Source organism: Bos mutus, chromosome 27 (genome assembly GCF_027580195.1).
Source record: "Bos mutus isolate GX-2022 chromosome 27, NWIPB_WYAK_1.1, whole genome shotgun sequence".
NCBI lineage: Eukaryota > Metazoa > Chordata > Mammalia > Artiodactyla > Bovidae > Bos > Bos mutus.
In genome coordinates, this window is record NC_091643.1 from 38,656,272 (window position 1) to 38,682,131 (window position 25,860).

The following is a 25,860-nucleotide window of genomic DNA, read 5'->3' on the forward strand; positions in this document are numbered from 1 at the left end:
CAACATCCCCTCAAAAAACAAGCGTTCATTTTGTGATGTAATTAATTCTCCATATTTTCAAGTATGGCTCCACCTTGGATTATGACAAGCATGATAAACCTGTATGTCCTTTCCCTCTAATTGGACAATGTTTATTTAACATGTATTATTTATTCCTTTCTGCCTGACTAGCCTGCCCTATGCCACCTAGGTTTTATAGCTGTCCTTGAATAGCATACTACTTTCCTTTCCCTTCTTCACCTGAAATACCACTACCGTTAAAAGAAATGGTCCTTGGATGAGGAGGGAAAAAGGATAAAAATATCTGGTCAATAAACAACTCTCTACTTAATATGGACCCTTTCTCTATCCATTTCAGTTTAAAGTGATTCAAAATCCTCAAGGGAGAACACAGATCCACCACTTCCTCACCTCTTCCCCAACAAGGGGGCTTTCAACCTCATTTTGAGGCCAGCATACTTAGCTGGTTTGCTTAAAAAGTCTTCAGAGTTCTTGCAGAAAGGCTATTGTTCATATGACAGCAGTCACGAGAGGCAGACCCAGAGACAGGCTATCCCCGCTTCGTTGCTGTGCGGTTGTAAGTAATGGGACAGGGGTAGGCTGCTCCCGCCCGGCAGGACGGCCCCTGGCGTTCACCAGGCGTTCGCAGCTCGTGACATCTGCGCATTTACTCTCGGGATAGCCTATTGCAGGGAGATGTTCTGTTCTTCCTTTTTTTCAAGAAACTCAAACTCAGAGTGGTACCAGATGGCACTACTAGGACAGTTTCTTTATTTCCAAGCTTCTTATAATAACACATCTTTTTGAGTGAACCAGGAGAGCCACCTGACCTCATGGTGGTCCCCTGACACCTGCTGCTCTGATGCTACACACAGTGGTCATGCCCCAAGCACGTCCAGCACCAGGAGTAAGAACAAGTGTGAGATTCAGTGAGAAGACGCTGATCCTGGGGAAGGCCGAGAAGTGCGAGCATGCAGAGATATGAGGATGCCGGGCAGGGATTCACACCAAGGTCTGCCCTGTTTCTGAGCCCGGTCCCACCTTCTCTCAGCTTCCCTTTCTCACTCTGAGGACTGGAACCTAGGCAGAGCAGCAGAACAGTCAAACCTGAATGATTTAAGCTTCCATATGCTGATGACACTGCATGAGTGTAAACAGCAGCTGCTATCCATTGGCGTCACAAGACACACACACATCTAACAGCGAGATGGCAGCTGCTGCATCTGCAGACAGCAGCACACACTTGGCTCTGTTTGCAGACACAGAGAGGGACTCATGAATAAGCAAGTGAAGGTGGTAAAACTGAAATGTGACCCTTCCCAAGACAGCCCTGTAGGAGTAAGGGGCGGGCAGAATAAGAAGCCGTGAAAAGCAGGAACTCGGTCCATTCACACATACACCCCTGCTCCCCCAAATGGAAGACTGGATCAGGGAACCCGTTGCTTTTCATGTATTCAGATGCTCGGTTAGACACGCCTCTGACTCTGAGCTGTCTCGGTTTTATGGAGTCCAGCACTTTTTTTTTTAGGTGTAACTTAGAATAGAATGAACAAGTCTGAAGTAAGCATGTCACCTGATGGTAACATACATACATAGCTGTGTGAGAACACAGTAGGCAGTAGTTTTTCCAGTGGTCATGTGTGGATGTGAGAGTTGGACCGTAAAGAAAGCTGAGCACCAAAGAATTGATGCTTTTGAACTGTGGTGTTGGAGAAGACTCTTGAGAGTCCATCCCTTGAACTGCAAGAAGATCCAACCAGTTTATCCTAAAAGAAATCAGTCCTAAATATCATTGGAAGGACTGAAGTTGAAGCTGAAGCTCCAATACTTTGGCCATCTGATGCGAAGAACTGACTCACTGGAAAAGACCCTGATGGTGGGAAAGACTGAGAGCATGAAGAAAAAGGGACAACAGAGGATGAGATGGTTGGATGGCATCATCCACTCAATGGACATGGGTTTGAGCAAACTTCAAGAGATAGTGAAGGACAAGGAAGCCTGGTAATGCTGCAGTCCATGGGGTCGCAAAGAGTCGGACACGACTGAGCAACTGAACAGCAACAATAAGAGGAGGTGGGAGCAGGAGAGGATGAGATGGTTGGATGGCATCATCAACTCAATGGACATGAGTTTGAGCAAACTCCAGGAGATGGTGAAGGACAAGGAAGCCTGGCTGCAGTCACAGGGTTATAAAGAGTTGGGCACAACTTAGTGACTGAACAACAATAAAAGCTGTGCAATGACCGCCAGGTGGTGCCCTCCTGCCCCTCCCACTTGGCATCCCCCCAGCCCCCATCTCCAGGCTGCTCTCCATTCTGTCTTTTGCCACTATAGGTTAATTTTACGTTTGCTAAGTTTTGTACTTCACATAGTTGTAATACAGTAATATTCTTTGTTGGTCTTTTTTTTTTTTTTTAATTTCTGTGATTCATTCATGTTTTTGAGTGTATTAAGATCTGTCCTCTTCCATCACTGTGCAGCATTCCACTGTATGAGCATGGCACAAGTTATGTGCCTACTGTACTGCTGTAGATGGACACTTGGCTTCCTTATGGATGGCAACACCTAACTGGACAAACCCACGAACTGCGTACTGTATTGTCTTTCTTGTATCTTTGGAATCTACACAGTTGGACTGACTTAAAGCTTCCTTGAATGATTTTCAGGACTAATCTACCGTCTAATAGAACCTGCCCTACAGAAAATACACTGCAGAGTGGTCTTGGTGTTGTTCCTGAGGTGCCCAGGAAGGACTTCTGAGGAATACTTTGAGGGCTGGTCAAACATAATATATATTACACTGAGGTTTCAATGGGAGGCTAACATGGAGATAATGAAATAACTACAGCAGGCAACTAGGAAAGAAGGAGCTGTGTAAACATTCAGTGGAAGAGAAAACTTGGGTATAAACACAGGTCTGCCTGGTGTCACTCACCACCTCTTCTGGCCGTACCTTCACCTCTCCCCTGACAACACCTTTTTCAGCACCAGAGAGGGACAGTTCTAAACAAAACAGTTTCCAGGTTGGTGCTTCTGAGAGCACCAGGATTTTTCCTTTCCAAATCTCTCTAGGTGGTACATGTGTGCTAAGTCGCCTCAGTTGTGTGACTCTGTGCAACCCTATGAGTTGTAGCCCATCAGGTTCCTCTGTCCATGGGATTCTCCAGGCAAGAATACTGGAGCGCATTGCCGTGCTCTCCTCCAGGAGATCTTCCTGATCCAGAGATTGAACCCACATCTCTTATGTCTACCTGCACTGGCAGGGGGGTTCTTTACCACTAGCACCACCTGGGAAGCCCTTTCTAGATGGTATTATGCTTCAATTATATGATACGGTCATCATTGAGAAAATCCATTAGTTACACTTTCTGCATCATGGCGCCTATCAGCTCCTCTCTGGGTATGAGTGGACTGATTTTACTTTTTGAGCAGTTATGGGGACCATGGAGACCACAGCAATGGGGCCATCAAATACCCAGACTGCTTCCCTGAGTTGGCCAGAGAAGAGCAAGTGGCCATGGAGGAGAAGGATTGAGATGAGGGTTCATGCCCTAGTGCTGAGTTTACCACTGTCATTTCCAGGATGTCTCCAAGGCTAGCATGGACTTTCCCCACAAAGCCAATCACACTCCAGAAGACCAATGGTTTAGAGGTTCAGGAACAATTAAAAGAGGTCTGCACATACCACCTGAAAGTGATGGGGTACAGAATAGGCAATTTCAAAAAAATCTTCATTTAAGGTCTAACTTTGGCCCCCATAAGCCAAAGTGCTCCTACAGTCTCTCCAGGAGAAGGCCAAGATTCCAGCAGAACCAACTCATAATTTGATTTCCAAAGAGCAGCCAAAACTCTAATGTAGGTCCTTTTGCTGAGGGGACTCAACAAAGACGCTAAGCCACAAAGTTTAAGCTGGCATGTGGACCATGTTAATTTGAAACCAGATTTCTACAACTGAGGGAAGCCTTCAAGAATTCACCACCACTGATAAAATTAAACCAGCTGGTGGGAGTCAAGACCAAATCACAGCAGTGACCACAGGGATTTTTGGTTAAAAAATGGGGATAAGATGACTCATAATTTGATTGAAACAAAAAATGAACTCTAACAATAGGAAAACTTCTGCTGCTGCTCCTTCTTCCTGGGTGAACCCTCTGTGCTCATCCCCACTTTTTGGGTGAGCCTTTGTCCCCCATCCCTATTTCTTATACCCCCCACCTCATTCCTACTTCCTAGTTCCCCTCCACCCCTTATTCTCACTTTCCATTTGCCCCTCACTCCTCCTCTCTGCTTCCTGTGTGAGCCCTCACCCCTGAGCCTCATTTCCTGTGTGAATCCTCACCCCTCACTCCCACTTCCTTTGTGAGCTATCACCCCTCATTCCCATTTCCTGAGTGAACCCTTGCTCCTTATTACTTCTTTCTGTGTGAGCCCCCACCCCTCAGCCTCCCTTCCTGTGTGAATTCTTACCTCTCATTCTCACTTCCCACTTGCCCCTTACTCCTCATCCCTACTTCCTGTCTGAGCCCTCAGCCCTCATCCCCACTTCCTGCCTGAGCCCTCAGCCCTCACCCCCACTTCCTGCCTGAGCCCTCAGCCCTCATCCCCACTTCCTGTCTGAGCCCTCAGCCCTCATCCCCACTTCCTGCCTGAGTCCTCCTATCTCACCCCCACCATTTGTGTAAGCCCTCACCCCTCATTCACACTTGTTTGTCTCTTCACCCCGTCCCCACTTGCTTGTTGTTCCCACTGATTAGTCAATGAGAAGTGGATCTTAAGTGACTCGTATGAATGAGTGTCATGAGGCTCCAGAAAAGACAAGGCACGCTGTCATATACTATTGCTCCCAAAACACTGGCTCATATAAATATCTGACCATGAAGCAGAGTGAGTCAGCCATTCTATGGTGGCCCAAAGTGATGCTGTGGACCCTTATCTCATTGATAGAGAAATCTCTCTTGAAATTATTATTTTTTTCTTTCAAGCTGTGAGTAAAAATTCAAGCACGCAGAAGAAAAAGTCGATTCTGAATGACATGCTTTTTATAACTCGTGGCAGTGGAGCGAAAGGGGATAGGAATTTTCCACTAGCTTCCATTGGAATAGACACACATGCAAAGTCATAGGGTTAGGGAGAGGGGGGCAGACCTACAGAACTGAAACTAATTATGGGAAAATGATTCAAGTCCCTTGTACTTTTACCACAAGCATTTGAAGAATCACACTGAAAATTTATTTCCCAAATTGCTTTGGTGTTCAAGTAAATTTGGCTTCTCTGTATGCTATAAAACTCGTTCAACTTTGAACAAGTGAGGATGGCAAGCATGCAAACTATAAATTACATGCAGAAATGAACCACATTACTTCTGTGAAACTGGCACACCGTCTGTACTTCCATTGCACCACCAAAACCAGATCAGCCTGAGGCAGCTGTGCCGCCCCACAGAACACAGGCATGCTGCGCTAGGAACGTTTCTCCTCAAGTGCTCTAAGCTTGTAAAAGTCGTTCGCCTCAAGAGACACTGTGCCCAACACAACTTTGCAAGAAGCGTGGCTGTTTTTCTTAATGGTTTTTAAAGTTGGGAAGATATTCAACTATACTTCTTAATGAAGATCTTACATGATATACTGGTTCTTTTACTGGTTTTCCAGTAAACATAATCAAATCATAGAGGTAGCAATTAAAGGTAATATCTGGATTGGGGGAAGGGAAGAAAGAAGGTGAATTGAACTTACCCCCTACCAAATGCAAGGTCCTATATAAGCTGTTCTAAAACTCAAGTAACCCCAATTATTTTTGGAATATGTCTGGTTAGCATTGCCCATCTTCCCAAACTGTGGAATCAGACTGGACACCATCACCCCCATTTCAAGTTCCATGCTGATTTTTGTATAGTACTTGCTTTTTAACAGCAGCAACCACCAAAATCCCAGCTTTGCTGAATGGTACAGTCTAATAGTGCTGAAACCGAGCTCCTTTGAGCTACTATTTCAAATATTCCAGTAACCGACAGATGTTAAATATTGTGGGATTGCCCTTGAATATGTAAACTATCTCCAGAGTTCTTAGGAGTTTGTTGCAGGGACCCAGGGTGGCTTGGCACACAGTTTGGGAACCCTGATTCATTTGTCCCATTTACTTTTCAGACTAACATAGCACGAAAGGCACTTATTACCAGTGAGAAATCTGAGGTTAAACAAACTGACCTGATGGCTAGTGTGCAGCTGAGCTAGGATTCACACCCAGGTATGTCTGAGTCCCCAAACCTGATCTATAAGGATGACCCACAAATGGTTTCAACAATCACACATATAACTTCTTTCCAACCTGAACCCAACAAGAACTAAGCTACTTTATTCAAGTTTTTATAATGCTGCTCAAAAGCCAGAGCCACTGGAATTGGAATACCTCAAAATGTGATTAAATTCAATAGATTAGTTCATTTATTTTACTTTTCTCAAAGCAATTTTGTATTCTTGTCAATGGATAGCACAGCTAGTCAAAGGATAAATCATTTTCTTGCTACACTTGATGCACTGAACTCCGTCAAAATGCAACCCATGACTCAGACATTTATTTATTTATTATATATTTTTAGACTAATGGGAACTGCATGAATTCTTTCTTGGTCTTCCAAGAGCAAATGCCTTTTATGCTTGATCCGGAAAGAATCAAGTTTCAGAATGCTAAATTACTAATTTACCTAACCGAATGCCTTTAACCCTCTATCTACAGCTCTCTGCAGACAGTCGCTTTAAAACCACTTTTCCCAAGTTCATTTCGTTAAGTGGTATAACCGGATGAAAGCTGCAGACAGAGGTAAATAAAACCACTCATAGTATCGAGGGCCGTAATGTCATGGTAAAGTTTACCATTTTTTTTTTTTAAATATCTCTCCTTTAAAAATATTTTCATTCAGGACTAAAACACAGGAAGTGTATAAAATGTACTAACCTTAAATTCACAGCTTCATGGATCCTTAGAATATGAATTTACTTGTGTAACTAGCACAGGGATCAAGATATAAAACATTTCCCGCACCCAGAAGGTTCCCTCATGCTCCTTCCTCACTGATAACTCCTCCTACACTCTCCTAAACACTTGCCCAGAGAAGACATTATTTTGACTTTTGTCACCATCAGTAGTTTGGTCTGTTTTTAAATTTGATATAAATCAGATCATATAGTAAGTACTCTTTTGTGTGGGCTTCTTTTGCTTCACAGACTGCTTGTGACAGCATTTAATTTTACCAGCAATCTGCTAAGTTACTTAAAAAAAATTGAGTTGTAGTGGACTAACACATCAAACCAGTCCCAAGGAACCATATTTATAAGTCAAAATAATAATTCTGTTGCAGACAGGAAGCAGCAAAAAGTGCTTCTCAAGGAATGTCATTTAGCAGTTTCAATTTGGTATCTTATACTTGGTCACAAAACATTTCAAATTCTCAGGATTTGATAAGTTATATAGCCAGTCAGTTTATGACACCTTAAGGGTGTCTTTATTTAAATGGATTCCTTCTTAAAGTGAAATTTTATTCCATAATTTCTTTAGAATATAAGTACTTAATCATGTAGAAATACTGTGCATTTAAAACTTCATTTGAAGCAATAACATTCTTACTTTATGGCCAAATTTTGCATCTCTATTCTTACTTAAGCATTGGAGGGAAAGTAGTGAATAAATGACATGCTCCTGAAACAAAAGATTGAAATAAACTCCCCTCTAAAAATGAGTCAGAAACAACAGCATTCCTAGAACTGCTATTTTTTAGAGAGATGTTTGATACAACATGTATTTTGTAGCAAGACACTCTCTTATTTTGGGTCTGGAGGCCATGGAAGACATAATTAGAAGCTCACTGATTTGTCCAAGGTCACAATCACTATCTGCAGTTCTTGGTGGAGTTTCTCTCCTTGGGGAAGACCGCAGCTGTCCACAGTCCTGAGGGTCTGGGAGCCGCAGTCAGAAGGGGGACGTGTGTCAAGTCTCCCTGTGGCCTCCCGAAGTGAGCCGCAGTGCCAGCAGCATTAGCAGGCACTTCAGTGGTTAACAGTAAATACTTTGGCAAATACTTCATACGTTTCTTATCAAATTTCAGAGCAAGAAACGAGTTATAATTAGTAAATAAAAAACAACAACATACTATTCTATTTGCCACCTAGCCTGGGCACTGAATATTGTTCTGCTTTTGTTGCACTGCTTTTGATTAGAAAAAAAAATTTTTTTTTTTAATGTTAATCAGGTTTAAAGTAAGTTGTTAAAATGCTTAAAAAGCTTTAGAGATTAATCTGAAAAACAAAGCCTAACTAAACAAATAATTTGTATTTCTAATGTGAGTTTAAAAAAAGAATTGCTCACTTGTAGGTTGCTTCGCTTCTGCAAAGCACAGGCAAGTAAGTACGTGATTTCCTAAAGTATGTGCACACAGGCCACTGAATTATGTAAATAAATATAAAAATATGAAAACTTTTATAGCTTTAAACCCTTGAGAGGACTTAACCAGAGGTCAAATTAGAGATACTCTATTAGAAGAGGTAAACTTTTTCTCCTTAATGGTCCAGAAAAGCATGAGCTTTGTCTGCTATAAAATCATAAAATTCAAGAAGCTGCAGCTATAACTTTATGAACATTAAGAGCAAAATGAAGGGAACACACTTGTTTAAATATTTCCCAGCATTGTTACTGCAGCAACTGTGAGCAGAGCATGACGCTGAATGACGGCCATCGGCTCCTCCCCACCACAGACAAGGCACCGTCATACATACTCGGCTCAGAGAGGCGTCAATCAGTGGAGATGGTATGCAAATAAATGTATGTTGAATCTATTTATTCAAATCCACTGTAAAGTAGATAGAATGGTGTTTGGGCAAGAGAATACGAACGGTTCAGAAGAGAGCTATCAGGCGTATCGAGAAAACACCATTAAGAACACATTCCTGCTGATGGTGGGTCAGTAGGACATCTCATATACAAGGGAGAAAATACTTGATCGCTAAGCTTTCACGCAAATTAACCCAGTGTATTCTGGGCACCTTCCAAAACTGTCCTGGAATTCTCTCTGTTGGAATTCCCTCCACCTTTTGGTTCACTAGCAGAGGAGATAAAGCAGCAGAAAGGCTTGGGGTCTGTTCTGCTGTGCGGCTCTCAGCGGGGCGTGCGGGGCCGGGTTCTGAGATTCTCAAGCATTCCCATCTGCATTCCCACCACCTCCTTCTTTTAAAGAAACAACACAAGCTTCCTGCCTTCCTTATAAAGAGCTAGTTTGTCTTGAAGGTATCTTCTAGACAAAAATCATTTAAATTCCTTTACTCTTTCCCCTTTCATAGCTGTCTAGCATAGTAATTATGGCAGCGCACATTTATTTCATGTTAAAAAAAAAAAAGCCTGCTGCAAAGATGATCTCTCTAGAAAGCTACCCAGGAGTTCTGCAAACCCACATGATACAGAAAGAGCAGAAAGGAAACAGATAAGACACAAATAACATTTGCGATCTGAATACTTCCTCCCAGAAGTGGAAAGTAATACTGCTAACGGCTTAGTAGCAAAGTTTTCAGGGGTGGACAGGTACACCAGTGCAGTGTAAGAGTCCCGGAATGGGCACTGGGTCTCCAGGGTTTTTTCACTCCAATACCAGCTAGCACTGGGATGCAGGTTCTAGAATCCTCACTCATATTCTAGCAAGTTCAACAATGTCACTGATTTCCAAAGTCTTCCTCCCCATATGGCGTTAAAGGTCTGTCACCCACAGACAGGTGACAATGGATGGATGTATCTGCATCTACATTTATCTCCACATGTGAGGATGTGTTTGCATTAATAAATATACATCTTCATGAATATATAATGTTTCAAAGGTTCTGCCTGCCATAGAAAGACACTGAAATACTGACTCACTTCACTTTTTTCTTGGTGCATCATAATTTTCAAAGGCAAGAGTGTTTTAGAATCATTGAAAAACAAATCCCTAGTATGTGTGTGCTCGGTCAGTCAGTCATGTGTAACTCTTTGGGACCCCATGTACTGAAGCACTCCAGGATTTCCCATCTTTCAATATCTCCCAGAGTTTGCTCAAACTCACGTCCATTCAGTTAATGAGGTCATCCAACCATCTCATCCTCTGTCATCCCCTTCTCCTGCCCTCAATCTTTCCTAGCATCTCCTAGCATCAGGGTCTTTTCCAATGAGTCAGCTCTTCCCATTGGTGACCAAAGTCATTGGAGCTTCAGCATCAGTCCTTCCAATGCGTATTTAGGGTTGATTTCCTTTAGGATTAACTGATTCGATCTCCTTGCAGTCCAAGGGATTCTCAGGAGTCTTCTCCAACACCACAGTTTCAAAACATCAATTCTTCAGCGCTCAGCTTTCTTTATGGTCCAACTCTCACATCTGTACGTGACTACTGAAAAAACCATAGCTTTTACTAGATGGACCTCTGTCAGCAAAGTGATGTCTCTGCTTTTTAATACATTGTCCAGGTGTTTTTCATAGCTCTTCTTTCAAGGAGCAAGTGTCAGCTTCATGGCTGCCACTGTCCCCAGTGATTCAGGAGCCCAAGAAAATAACATCTGTCACTGTTTCCACTTTCTCCCCTTCTATTTGCCATGAAGTAATGGGACCAGATGCTATGATCTTAGTTTTGTGAATGTTGAGCTTTAAGCCAACGAGAGTTTTTTCACTCTCCTCTTTCATCCTCATCAAGTTCCTCTTCAGTTTCTGCCATTACAGTGGTATCATCAAATCTCTTTCCCAGAGCTGAATTTCAGTGAATTTCCATTGTAATAATCAACAATTCCTTTTACAAAGGAGAGAATAGTTGTATGTTCTCTTTGTATCTCTGTAGGAAGCATCACTTGAATCTCCCAGGCTGAGAACAAAAGAGCCCAGGAACCAGAAACCAGACCAAAGCTGGCAGGAGTCAGCAGGCTGTCTTGTGTGTGGTCGAGCACTTGTTGAGGTCAGAGCGAAGTTCCCTGACTGCTCGGGCCTGTCGAGCTCCTGCTCGATCTTCGGCACGTGGTGATCATGGCCTCGGTTTGGTCTCTGGCCCCAGACTTGTTAGCAACACTGCCCTTTTCGAAGGGCTGCTTCCACGACAGCTGTTTCCTCGGCAGCATCACCAAACCGCAGAAGTCAGGGCTGCAACCCCACAATCCCACACGACCTGGGTGTCAAGCCCCTTACCTGTGTCACAGCAGAGCTGGGTCCACAGGCCTTGGGGAGGCACGCTGAGTGCTCCTCCCAGGGTTTCTGCTCTGTGAGTGAGGCCTGGGGGTGCCCCTACTACCAGGGACCACTCTGGAGGCCTCGGCTGGTCCTCTGGGCCCCCCTTGTCCAGGCAGTCCCCCAGGGAGCGGTCAGTGGGAGTTAGTCCCACAGACCCAGCTTCCTGCCCGACCTCCAGTGCATCTTCGGGGCCCCTGCAGCGCAGCCTGCAGCAGGATGGGAGTCCTTAATCCAGGCGGAAAGGTCTGAAATGCATTTCCTGGGGCCCCTCTGAAGGGCCTGGGGGGCTTCTCACCAGGGGCTGCTGTGGTGTTCGAGGGAGTCCACGTGTGTGAACCAGCTTACTCTGTCTGGCTTCCCTGGCCTGTACCCCCAGATGGCTCCCTGAGGCCTCTTCCTAAGGAAACTTCCTGCCAGTGTGCTTGTCTTGGGCTCTGCTTTGGGGAAACTCAAGCCAAGGCAGCTTGAGAATCAAAGCTCATTAAATATATGCATAGATGTATGTGTGTGAGTGAGAAAGCATTTTGTAGTTGTTACTGCTGTGACTATTCTTGCTGTTTATAAGTGTACACATGACCTTACAGGATCTGCTACATATTATTTGCTCCGTGACAAACAAGTATCTGCAAGGTGCTGTGAGCCAGGGCTCTTGCAGATATTTGGGTAAATATGTACGTACCTTCAAAGTCCTCTTAACAGCTTCATCTTGTGTAAAACGTGACCCCTTTTCCCATATGAAATGTCCAAACGAATTTATGTTGTTATACCAACCTCATTATATATATATATGCTTGCATATATTTAAAAAAGGGATGCTATTGATGAAAAACTGCCTTTCTATCGGTAGGAAATGATTGGAACATTCTGAAGGGAAAAATACATTTTCTCCTTAGAATTTGGACTGATGGTAAGGGTAACACAGAAGAGGCAAAGAGATAGTATATCTAAGCTAAACGACGAAAAGGAACACAAAGTGACACCCACAATAAAAGCAAAGAACCCAGATACACTGGGGCACTCAGAGGATTACAGCTTTATCTGTCCCAGGAGGAGGGGGACAAGCTGTGTACCTCAGTTCAGCAGCAGCTGGTGCCTGTGGCTCTGCTCCTTACCGTGTCTTGCAGTTTACAGGCAGCACCAAGCACACTTTTAGTCTCTTTATGCTAGTGAAAATAGGAACAGGGTTATCTGAAAACACAGGGTCAGGTTAACAGAATGTCACTCATAAATGACAAACAGAAAAAAGTGGAAAATAGGCCAGAACAAATGAGTTATAGGTAGGAAGTGCCCGAATGATCCTCCGTGGCGTGGGTCCACATGGTTATTCTGGTGGCTGCGAGCAGGTTTGTTTATCAACCACCCAGAAGGCCTGTGCTGCAGGACCCTGCCTCCCTGATGTCCAGTCTGCCGGAACCCGAGGAGGGCAGAGAGGGAGACTTCTGGAGCTGACGGAAGGCAAGTGGCTTTGATGTGGGCTCTTCTGGGAGACATGGATTCAAGTGCGGCATTGATACAAAGAAGACTCGAAAAGACTCCCCAGCTCACGGGGCATTTGAACATTGTCTCTGAAGGGTGTCCCTGCAAGGTTTGAGGCGACAAAGGTTTGACTGAGACCTACATCCCCCAGCCTCTCCCCTTTATTTGTACATTGTTTCTGAAAGGTGTCCCTGCAAGGTTTGAGGCGACAAAGGTTTGACTGAGACCTACATCCCCCAGCCTCTCCCCTTTACCCTCTGCTGAGGACACAACTGCTTGGCCAGTAAGATCCTCAGATACACAAGGCAAAATAAAACAAGCCTTATAAGGAGGGAAAGGAAAGCCCAGCTTTGCCACTTCTCTGTCTGAAGACCTTGAAAGATGTTTTGGTTTCCTCATGACAGGGAACCAAGAACATTAGGTCAGAAGCCTTCCAAACAGAATACCCCTGGATTTAATAATCTTGCATTCAAGTTTTCAAACTAATTATAGGAGTAAATGTTCTGCTCGTTGTCACTAGGGTGTATGACTGGAGAGTGATTACAGGATTTCTGTATCCCAAGCAAACAAGAATGCAGACCTGTAGTGTGAGGAGATTTAAACAGCAATGAGACAGAAATGAAATGTTTTCAACATCAAATCACAACATGCAAGCGTGTGGGGCTCTTTGAAGAGAGCGTGCAGTGGTGCAGGGGCTGACTGCAGGAAGGGAAAGGCCTTCTGCAAAGATGACATAGGTCGGAAGGATGAAGGAGGTGAGAGGGATGAAGCAGCCTCCGTGTCTGGTGCCTCTACGAGGCAGGTGTGCGCAAGGAGTGAAGCGCGGAGACTACGGAGCACAGGTCAGGAAGGGTGTGTGCTGCACATCAGCTCACAGGCCCAGGCGCCACAGAGCGCTGGAGCTGTGGGGGGGAAGGAGCCTGCAGTAAGCGCTGACTCTCAGATCGTGGGGCCAGAATCAGGGGTTGCATGGCAATCTAGAAGACAGAGGAGGGCACACCTTGGGTGGGAAGAAGGCATCAAGTCAGAGGGATTCCCAAGGGAGGAAAAGCATCCTTTTGGATGGGAAAGAGAGAACAGCTAAAATATCTTGTTTCTAAGTTGAAGCGCTACAGAATAAAATGTTTCCAAGAAAACCTCCAGTTGTTTGTTAATTGCCTACGGAGACTAGGTCATCCAGATGGGCAAAACCTAATGAACTAGAAGGCATCAGCAGGACATGGAGTTGTGTTTAAATAGAAGTGATCAGACGTCCCGTGGCTCAGTGGGAAAGAATCTACCTGCCAATGCAGGTGACACGGGTTCAATCCCTAGTCCAGGAAGATCCCACGTGCCACGGAGCAACTAAGCCCCTGTGCCACAACCGCTGACCCCACGCGCCACAACCACTGAAGCCTGTGCCCCTAGAGCCTGCGCTCCACAGCAAGAGAAGCCACCGCGATGAGAAGCCCTCGCACCACAGCTTGAGTCATTCCCACTTGCCGCAACTAGAGAGAGCCTGCACAAAGCAATGGAGACCCAGTGCAGCCACAAGTAAATAAATTTAAAAAACAGAAGTGATGACCAACATCAAAATCTCAAAGTTAGGGATGGGCTTTGTATACTATCCATGCATTCTTTTCCCCAGCCAATTTCAAGATTACTTTCCTTTTGGTGCAAAAAAAAAAAAAAAAAATGATGATAATCTTGGTGAGAAGGAAGACAGCCAGGAAAACATTTTGGTGTGTAATCAATCTGCCAGAGTTGCTTTGAAAATGGGCTTATTTTTCTTGTCAAATCTGATCTTTCCAAATGTTGGGGGAGCAATGAAAAACCTCTGGACATATTTCACATTAAAACAATACATATATGTCTATGTTTTGCTAAAATATTTTCCGCTGGCTGCTTGAATCTCGACGTGTTGCCAACTTTTAAAAGATGGTGTTTGGAGTGCAACTCTTTTGCAAATAAAAAATAATATCAAGCAAAAAAATCTACACAACTTATAATCACAGCAATAGCCTTACAATGTTAATTCGAGTGTGGGTAATCCATGTGAATCCGAAGGAAAGAGAAACAGCTCAAGGACCCATACTTGGAAGCGTGTTTGGACCACCGATTAAAATGAGGACATGATGAACGTCCACGCAGTCCTTTCTAGCTTGTAATGGGAACCTTTCCGAGGCACTTGGACCCACAAATCAAAACTGCTGCCTAATAATGTTCAGACATGAGGGCAATGTCAAACATCCCTGCAAAATATGAGTGCATGAAGCCACCCATGTGAAGCGAGAAAGAACCCTGTCCCTCCCTCGGGAGGCTCAAGTGTCTTGAAACTGTTTTGATAAGAGCAGCTGAGCGCACACGGCGAGAGCGGGAAGCGCTGCAGCGCGCTGCCAATGGGAGGAGAGATCTCATCTGTCCCATGTTCTTTCTCGTACTAAGACTTCCTTATATTTGAGTGAAATTTCACCGGGCCAATTTCAGTACTTCTGGGTTTCAGTCGAAGGCAATTAAACAGAGGGGATACTAAACAGAAAGATGCATTGGGGCAATAAACTAGAAAATAATTAATCCGTCAACCTCAAGAAATGGGAATTTTTAAAACACAGGTGTCGGCGTGGATCAACCAAACTGCTTCATTCCTAGATCTGGTCTTATGCTGATTTAGGGAAAGGCTTCATTAAATGGGAAATTTTCACACTGTATAATGAATGTTCAGAGTCTTTCTCACTAAAAATTACTACTAGTGTTTGGAGTGAAAAAGATTCTTTTGTCATGATGCTCTCAGGAGATAAAAATCATCAGTGGTAATCTTCACATCTAGGCTTTTCTGTGAGTAAAAATGATCCCTTCAGCTTCCTTAACTACACGGTAGGTGGTCTCCCTCTCTTTTTTAAGGCCCTGAGAATCTTGGACATTGGAAGGCAGGCTCACATCAGTTTTGGAACACACCACTTTGGCTGTTAAAAGGCAGAAAGTGGGGTGGGGCCTCTGGGTTGAACTACCAGTCTGCTCCAGAGCCCAGAAGTGCCCATGTGAGTGAGACTGGGTACGTGGGTCCGTGGAAAGAGGTGAGTACAGTAGCTGAGACATGGGAGCAACCAATAAGCGTCAGCTAGACTTTAGTTATTAGAGCTACTGTGGTTGTTACTGTCGCTCTTGCTTTTGTTCTGGGGAGTAACTATATGCTTTTAAAATTTAAATTAAAAAAATTTTTTTTACAATGTTGTGTTGGTTTCCTCCATACAACAGTGCAAATCAGTCACGATTGTACCTACATCTCCTCCCTCCACTGCCCCGTTCGACCCCTGCAGTCATCACAGAGCCAGACTGGGCTCCCTGTCCGCAACTTCTCAGTAGCTACGTTTTACACTTGACAGTGCAGGTGTGCTGATGCTACTTTCTCCATTCGTCCCACTCTCTCCCCCCTCAGTGTGTCCACAAGTCCATTTTCTACATCTGCGTCTCTATTCCTTCCCTGCAAATAGGTTCACCAATAACATTTTTCTAGATTCCATATATATATATATGTATGTATTAATATACTGTATTTATCTTTCTGACTTCCTTTACTATGTATAATAGGCTCTGGGTTCATTCGCCTCATTAGAACTGACTGAAATTCTTTCTCTTTAATGGCTGGGAAATATTCCATTAAATATATGTACAACTGTCATATTGCCCTTTTCTCTTATAACGTTAATTTGACTGTGTCAAGTGTGAAAGCACAAAACTTGTTGAGAATCAGGACACACAAAAAAATCTAAGAATATTCCTGTTTTTCTCTTCTCTCAAAGATTTCAATTAGTTAGCAACTGGGTCAGTATCATATAGAATTTTACAGTTGCATATGTTATATACATAAAAATAAATGATATCATATACACTATATATATACTATCTATATACACACATGTGTAGACCTGTAATTTCCCCTCTAACATACACTGATATGTATACTTTTACACATGAGATGTGCACACCTCATACCTAGACTTTGTCATCTTAGAAAAGCGGAAAAATAGTGACTTAAAAAACATTTATTCCTATTGTTTTTAAGCTTACAGAAAAATATGGCCATAAAGTGAAGAAATTTTATTTTTAAAAATTTAGGTCTTTTATGTCTTTTGAAGTTCTTGAGTCTAATTTTAGATTGCAACTTGACTTTCAAATATCGAGTTGTAAACAAGCCTCTCGTGTCTCTTGTTGACTGTAACCACGTTGGACTCGTTAGTTCTAGAGTCAGGGTGGGCGACAACTAAGGGTCCATTTTCCCCTTCTAGTTACGTGATTTAGAACGACAGGAGATAGAACTGCTTCTATTTAGCTCTTAACTACGAAACCAATGAGAAGATTAAGACTTATTTCTACTAGTTTGTAAATTACTACTTCAGCATATGGACTTAAACCAAACTCCAGCTTGAGTGTATCTTTAATAGTTCCAAACTTCCCAGAATATGTCTTTCTAAATATTATCTTTGTTGGGTGTTAAGAGTAACTAAGACAACCCTTCTGGATGATTTACATAGCTTTAACTTTAACCTCAAAAATTCCACTATTCCCATGGTAGTGGAGGAAGCAGGGGGAATGAGAGGCAGGCAGAAAGAGAGGAGAGGAGAGAGAGACAGAGGGAGAGGGGAGGAGAAATTACAAACTTTTATCCATGAGTTATTTTAGATCATGTATTTAAATTGTAAAATTTAAAAGTGGGGGGAGGAAAAAGGCAAGAATAAACTAAGAAAGACTATAGACCTTTTGGCACAATGCCTTTAAAAATATAGCTTAATTAATCCTTGAAACATTCCTCTTGACCAAACTGAAACCCTGTTATATATATGAGGACTCTGTGGTTCCCCCAAAGCCGAGCGGCTTACCTAGAGTTCACAGAAAATGGAGGAACAGTTGTGCACAGCCTGGAGCCCACAGACTCCTCACACACACCTGGCTGGTCTGCATTTGTATTTAACTGTGCATTTTAACTGCCAAAGACATAGGCATCTATACCATGGCAGTGAATGAGCTTCCCGATGCTCTTGCACACAAGCGAATGTTAAAATGAGCTGGCCCACCCATGGTACACAGCAACTCAAGGCAGAAGAACCATCCTGACAGTCACGCGAGATGAACAGACGAGCATATGATTAAGTCTGCCTGATAGGGAAAATGACGAAACCATGAAAAACCACAGAGAAACTTAACAGGTCTAATGTGTGATGAACTCAGTAAGAGGGAAGTTGGTGGGGACAGTGGTCTTTATGGAGTGTGGTCCTGAGTTACCCGGAAAACCCACAGGTGTGTCCTTCCTTGTGCTCTAGCTTAAGCGTCTTCTAAAGCTTGTATTTCAAGAAACCACAGTCCAGAACATGCTAGAAACAGTGATGCTTCCTTATACCCAATTTTCATTTTCTGTGTCACAGGAATGCAACACACTGAAGCCCCCCGGCCCTACCTGCCCACTGGCAGGCCACCTGCCCACCTCTGAGCTGTGGTTTCACCACCTCCTGTGCTGCTGTGCGTAGACTTCCAGGGCTGCCTAAATGGTCGCCCACACATGCTGTTACTGAGCTGCTGGGTTTTGAGTGAATAGAAAATCACACTGGTTTTTATTGCTAGTGATGAAGAAAAAAGCAAGAAATCCCCATATCAGAGCAAAGTACACGTCGTCCAAGAGATGTTTTAAAAGGCAGGGAAACGAATTAGGAATACAATGTCTGATCGTTTGACTGATGACTGTCTTTCTGACGCTTGCTCTTTTCTAGCTTGAGAATTACATCCAGGACAACATGAAGAAAGAGATGGTGGAGATACAACAGAATGCAGTGCAGAACCAGACCGCTGTGATGATAGAAATAGGGACCAACCTGCTCAATCAAACCGCAGAGCAGACCCGGAAGTTAACCGATGTTGAAGCCCAAGTAAGTAGGGAAACAGGGAACACAGAGTGGCCCAGACTGACAGACAACTAGCACAAAATCGTTACCTAGTGACAGGAGGGAGAGGCAGGGAAAGCTCCAGAAAAGCAGAAGAAAGGATGACTTGATAAGAAGTTAAGAATTTGTGTCTAGATAGAAATTAAAATCAGGAAATATATATTTTTAATACTGACATTAAATTACATTTATTCTACTGAGGACATTCAGACCAGTTTCACATTATTCAGACTTGCTACAAGATAAGTGCTCCCTTGTCTTATTGGTGTTTTCTGGACTCTAGACGAACTTTTCAGTTCTGAGCCCTTGACATTTTTGTGTACTTGAGGCATGAAGAGCAGGGGCAGAGTGCTACAACCTTTGTTCTTAACCCTAACTCTTGAGTTAAGGTGAAACCTAAGTCTCATAGAACAGCCAAAACAATCTGTGGTGTGAGTTTATACATTTTGTGGTGTGAGTTTATAGAGAAAGAAGCAACGGGAAGAGAAAGAAGCAAAGGGAAGAGAAAGAAGCAAAGGGAAGAGTAGGAAGCAGCAGCTGAGGCACGGAGATGGCTTAGCTTTCAGCCCAAAGACCTGAGCTCCATGACTAACCTGATGAATGAATTAGAGCGAGGCATCAGCTTTCCGCAGGCCTCTGAGGTGGTGACTCGGAACGGGAGAGCTGGCCAGTTCCCTGTGAGCTTTAAGGTTCTATGAGCTGTCAATTAATGGTAGGAAAGAAGAATATGAACTATAAAAATATCAGAATAACAGCAAAACAATAGAATGACATTCGTCTGGAGCCATGCTGGATGGCCCACCACAGGTGACCCAAAAGAAAGAGTCCCGGTGGGCAAACAGTGCTGTTGGGGGACCTATGGAGAAGCTCCCAGTTCAAGATTCACCACCGGTAAGACGGCCTGCTGGGTTCTAATCCTGACTTCTTTATAGGCTTATGAGGAGTATCTTTCTACCACGAGTTATAAGTAATGCTCAAAAAAAAAAAAGTAGATTTAACTGAAAACGGTTCCCATGACATATTATTCCTGTATAATCTTATGATTCATGTGCTACTTAAGCTAAAGAACCAAGACATGCCCAGCATCAGCCAGGAGGTGATAAGGGAGAAGAGAAACCATAAGCCTTCCAATCGAGGCAGCTCACATTGAGAAGGGCACTGACGTTCTCCCATCGCTGCCCCGAGAACCGCTGGACAAGCAGAGAGACAGCAAGGGAGGGGCAGGAGAAGACAAGATTCTTAGCTGAGTACAGAATAAGACGTGCTTTGCTTATCAAATATCTCCACAATACCAGAATAGTTTAGGAAAAATACAGATATTTTATACAACGGACCACAAGGTACTCAAAATTCTGAAAGGTAAATTAAATCTAACAAGTTAAGACAGAAACATCTAAAAGTAAATGTATAGATATACCCATGGTCAACTATTCAAATAGATTAGTAATATTTGAGTCACAGGCCCACCTTCTGAGAATACAACTGATGAGCAATCAAGCCCTTCAGAAACAGTCCTGCAGCTTCCCTGGTGGCGCAGTGAGTAAGAATCTGCCTGCCAATGCAGGGGCCAAGTTCAATTCCTGGTCGGGGAAGGTAAGACTCTGCATGCCCACATGCTGCAGCCACCAGAGACTGCACGCCTGCAGCCTGTGCTCCACCCGCAACAAGAAAAGCCACAGTAGGAAGAAGTCCACACAGAGTGACGAGGAGCCGCTCGTCTCAACCAGAGAAACCCACGCACAGCCAAGAAGACCCGAATATAACGCTGCTTATGTTTCAGGTCAGAGTAAGAAAAAAGCATCAGATACAAAGCAATAATGGAAACCTTGGCCGTCCTCTGTAAGTTAGACTCACTAGCATTTAATGAGATTTTGTTGAGTCACATGATTTTTTAAAAAAATCTATTGCAAAACTAAGTAGAAAACAGGAAAATAGGAAGATGGCTGGAAAGCAAATGGCCTCTAATATCCGACTAAACACAGTAAGATGCTGAGACTAATCAAAGACATCGAGGGACCAAATTATACATCAACTTACTCGGGTATCTGGTGGGCAGTGACTGTGTGAAGCTGGTTAAATTCAAACACGAAAGGTTCTGATTAGAAGATTCTTCCAGCCTGTCAGTGTGAGAGACTATTAAACCAGACTGGGAGGGAAGGCTGGAGGCCTGAGATCTTAGACCCAATAGACAACCACGTGACCTGGGTAATTGAGAGTCACCTGCAGCTGGAGGCCTTCGGAAAAGTGATGGGAAAACATCGAATTGGTCCTGGATCGGTCAGGACCCATCGGTTGCCCCTCCCCTCCTGAACTCTAGGAGCAAAATCAAAGACGAGTTTCTAGTTCCTTCTCTCAATAACCAATGCACATTGTTGGGGCCCACAGAAGATGTAGGCCTCATCTATATTCCGGGTGTTAGTATCCAATCACACCCTGGGGCTGGCCAGGGTCTTTACTCATGCACAAAGGACTGGTCATGGCAGGAAGGCATCCAGCTTTGAAGACCAGGCTGTCCCTAAACCCATGTGATGGGGCCATGCCAAGGCGTTCATGAATGACACAGACCCCGAGCAAACAATGCTTCTTTCAAGGACCCTCATTCCGGCCAACAATTCTGCCTGACACTTAACACATGACGTCACATCCTGAGTAACCATGACACAGAGGACATGAGTCACCACACTCTTCCTGCTAAAATGCAGCCAAAGGCGAAAGAATTCATTCTTGAAGTTGTCGGAACACAATGGAACAGCGATACCGCACGTGGTGTGTGTCAGAAAGGCCCACAGAGCGAGACCCAGCTCCTGCTCCATACTGATGCTCTCGTTTCCTGATGGGCTGACATGACTTTTAAAATAGGAAAAAGAGACATGGAAAAGGAAAGGGGGGGGGGGAGACTAAACAAGTGAATACAAATAAGGAAATGCTAGGCTAAAAGTGAGCTGTGCTCTTACAGAATGGAAGTAGGTGGTTCTAAACACTGTCCACTGACACAGAGATGTGGGGGCAACATTTGTCTCGAGGAAAGGAAATGCCTCTTTTCATTTATCAACTATTTCTGATATATTAAATATGACCATTTTATGCTCCTGATTATTCCACTGTGTGAAATGACAAAACACGGCAGAGCAAGAAAATGAACATTATATTATTTGACACAAACACCACTGTCCAGAACTATTAAATCCTTTCCAAAATAACATGGCAAAAAGAAAATGTTTAGCACATTTTGAAGTATTCCAGCACAACAAACCTTTTCTGAAAATGAAAAAATATGTCAAAATAAGATACTTGGGTAAATAAGTAATATTTTATTTTTTCCTATAATTTAGATGACTTTGTATCTAATTTAAAAAAATACTAAGTAGGAATTTTATTTTGTTACATTTAGGTATTAAATCAGACAACAAGACTTGAACTTCAGCTTCTAGAACACTCTCTTTCTACAAACAAATTGGAAAAACAGATTTTGGATCAGACCAGTGAAATAAGCAAACTGCAAGATAAGAACAGGTAATAAAAATATAAAGAGACGTATAACCCAGAATCATACATTTTCTAGATATGAAAGCCTATTTCAAGTGATTATTAACTATAAATAAGCATGGCTTTCAAAATGCCGAATTTCTTACTGTACAGTGCAAGGATCAGGAGTTGACGAGAACGTAGGGAGAGGGTTTGGAGAAAAACATCAAAATGGTATCACCTTCTAAAATAGTCCTTGACTTTGTTTTGTTTTGTTTTTTTTAACACTCTGGGCCTCTTAAAGATCCTCTTACATGAATCCTCCAAATTTTACCTCAGGATTTTACATCAATCCACGGAAAACTACTACTGAGGCATTTTGATATTAACAAGTTCTTTGCCTCTGAGAACTTAGTTTATTTCAATGCAAAATGGTCTACAGCAGGAAAACTACACCTTATTGTAAACCAACACACATTTCATGATGCAACGTTTATTTTTAAAGCATGCTGCTGCCACTGCTGCTGCTAAGTCACTTCAGTCGTGTCCGACTCTGTGCGACCCCACAGATGGTGGCCCACCAGGCTCCCCCATCCCTGGGATTCTCCAGGCAAGAACACTGGAGTGGGTTGCCACTTCCTTCTCCAATGCATGAAAGTGACAAGTGAAAGTGAAGTCGCTCAGTCGTGTCTGACTCTTAGCAATCCCATGGACTGCAGCCCACCAAGCTCCTCCGCCCATGGGATATTCCAGGCAAGAGTACTGGAGTGGGTCGCCATTGCCTTCTAAAAACAAAAGTTAATATTAAATACAGTTATGTTAATATCTAAAATAAAATGTTAAAAGCTCTCAAAAAAAACTGATACAAAAACCAAGATTATGGGTGACCAGTGGGGACTGTTTTTGTAGGCTCACTCAGGTGGGGACATAGGAGGGTATTGCGTTCACATTCCGGGTGTGCGTATTTCCTTGTTTCTAATCAGGACACGCATCACACTGTTAACGCAACTAAGTAATTCTTCATCATAGCCAAAAATAAGACTTAACTGTCTTACAATCATTCTTTCCTTTAATTGAGAACTAAACTGAAAGAATTCTGTGCCGTGGGTAACAGACTGAATTCATTGAAAGTTTTGAAAAGCAAGTCGATTTTTTTTTTTAAACTTTTAATTGGGTGAACATTGTTTTACAGTGTTGTATCAGTTTCTGCCATATAACGCCACACATCAGCCATAATTATACACGGATCACCTCCCTCCCCTCCCGCCAGCCCACCTGTCTCAGTCATCACAGGGCAGCGGGCTGGGCTCCCTGTGTTATAACGCACAGCAGCTTCTTGCTAGCCACTGAGCTCACGTATGACAGTGCACGCACATGTCAGTGCCACTCTCTCCGTCCGCCCCACTCTCCCCTTTCCCCACTGTGCCCCCGCAGTCCATTCTCTGAGTCTCCACTTCTTCATTTCTAGATATTCCATCAATAAGCATTAATACATGATACTTTTCTCTTTCTGACTTACTCCACTCTATAACAGGCTTGGGGTCACCCACCTCACTAGAACGGACTCAAATTCTGTTCTTTTTTGTCGCTGAATAGTATTTCATTGTATATATGTACCACATCTTTATCCATCCATCTGTACCAAGTAGATTTTTATTCTAAATATTTTAATGTTTCACATTTATCTCTTATGAAAAGTAATATAAAAGTCTGAGTCCAATAATTGAGATATGTTAAGAGTCTCTCGTTTCCTGTTGTTAACATGGCTTATTTAGTGTTCCCCTGCATGGGGTGCAGTAATGCTGGGACACTCTGGTGCTGGATGTGGTTCCCGCTTTACTTTCTGAGTTAGTATGCTATGGCGCTAAGATGATCACTTACACGTGTCAGTTATGTTACCCAGACAACAACTTTATAAATAGTTGTCAAATGGCATTGCCATTTGTCTAGAAAAGTATGCATCTAATTCTCAATTCAGACACACTGCTTAATATTTTCACTTATCACAATATGCAATTTTTTTTTCAGCCTGAATTGCTGTGAAACGCAGCCTGAACTGCTGTGAAATGCAATCAACAACCTTCACTACATTTTTTAATCATCCATAATTTGACAAAATTCTTTCGTATGTTAAAGCTTTACAATGTATAAAATAGTGACTCCAACCACACAGGAAGCTGCTCTGTTTTCTGATAATTCTTGCTTAAATGATCCTTCACATTCCTCCCTCCCCTCTTAATCCTACAGTTTTCCCCTGGTTAACTGACATTTGACCAGTAGTGTGCTTTTCCAATAATTTCAATCCATTTTTCATGAGTTATTTTTACCATCTGAGTCACCAGGGAAGCCCCTATTTACAAGTTATTTTCAAACACCACAACATTTTCTCCATAAAACCACTCTGCTGAACAAACATCCCTAACAAACTAAAATTTTCTGCACAACAAAGGAAACTATTAGCAAGGTGAAAAGACAGCCTTCAGAATGGGAGAAAATAATAGCAAATGAAGCAAGTGACAAACAACTAATCTCAAAAATATACAAGCAACTCCTACAGCTCAATTCCAGAAAAATAAATGACCCAATCAAAAAATGGGCCAAAGAACTAAACAGACATTTCTACAAAGAAGACATACAGATGGCTAACAAACACATGAAAAGATGCTCAGCATCACTCATTATCAGAGAAATGCAAATCAAAACCACTATGAGGTACCATTTCACACCAGTCAGAATGGCTGCGATCCAAAAGTCTACAAGCAATAAATGCTGGAGAGGGTGTGGAGAAAAGGGAACCCTCTTACACTGTTGGTGGGAATGCAAACTAGTACAGCCACTATGGAGAACAGTATGGAGATTCCTTAAAAAACTGGAAATAGAACTGCCTTATGATCCAGCAATCCCACTGCTGGGCATACACACTGAGGAAACCAGAAGGGAAAGAGACACGTGTACCCCAATGTTCATCACAGCACTGTTTATAATAGCCAGGACATGGAAGCAACCTAGATGTCCATCAGCAGATGAATGGATAAGAAAGCAGTGGTACATATACACAATGGAGTATTACTCAGCCATTAAAAAGAATACATTTGAATCAGTCCTAATGAGGTGGATGAAACTGGAGCCTATTATACAGAGTGAAGTAAGCCAGAAAGAAAAACACCAATGCAGTATACTAATGCATATATATGGAATTTAGAAAGATGGTAACAATAACCCTGTATATGAGACAGCAAAAGAGACACTGATGTGTCTTATGGACTCTGTAGGAGAGGGAGAGGGTGGGAAGATTTGGAAGAATGACATTGAAACATGTATAATATCATGTATGAAATGAGTCGCCAGTCCAGGTTCGATGCACGATACTGGATGCTTGGGGCTGGTGCAGTGGGACGACCCAGAGGGATGGTATGGGGAGGGAGGAGGGAGGAGGGTTCAGGATGGGGAACACATGTATACCTGTGGCGGATTCATTTCAATATTTGGCAAAACCAATACAATATTGTAAAGTTTAAAAAAAATTAAATAATTAAAATGCTTGGCAAAAAAAAGAGAAATAAAAAAAAATAAATGAGCAAGTGGCTCCCAAACTTGTAAAAAAAATAAATAAATAAAATCCCAAGTCACTTCCAACAGCAGAGCTCCACAACTGAATTGCAAATATCTAACTCAGACTGGTGGCACAGTGGTAAAGAATCTGCCTGCAATGCAGGAGATGCAAGAGACTCAGGTTCAATTCCTGAGTTGGGAAGATTCCCCCGGAGAAAGAAGTGGCAACCCA

General features: G+C 43.0%; 2 protein-coding genes across 6 annotated transcripts in view; one reads left to right on the forward strand and one right to left on the reverse strand.

Moving 5' to 3' along the window:
* Window positions 1–25,860, reverse strand: part of MCPH1 (microcephalin 1) — a 232,036-nt gene that overhangs the window by 85,794 nt on the left and 120,382 nt on the right. The gene's annotated exons all lie outside the window — the stretch shown is intronic.
* Window positions 1–25,860, forward strand: part of ANGPT2 (angiopoietin 2) — a 57,561-nt gene that overhangs the window by 12,037 nt on the left and 19,664 nt on the right. Inside the window, exons 2-3 of the mRNA XM_005886927.3 lie at window positions 18,441–18,596; window positions 22,003–22,124. Of these exons, the coding sequence (XP_005886989.1) occupies window positions 18,441–18,596; window positions 22,003–22,124 (278 nt within the window). The remainder of the gene's footprint in view (window positions 1–18,440; window positions 18,597–22,002; window positions 22,125–25,860) is intronic.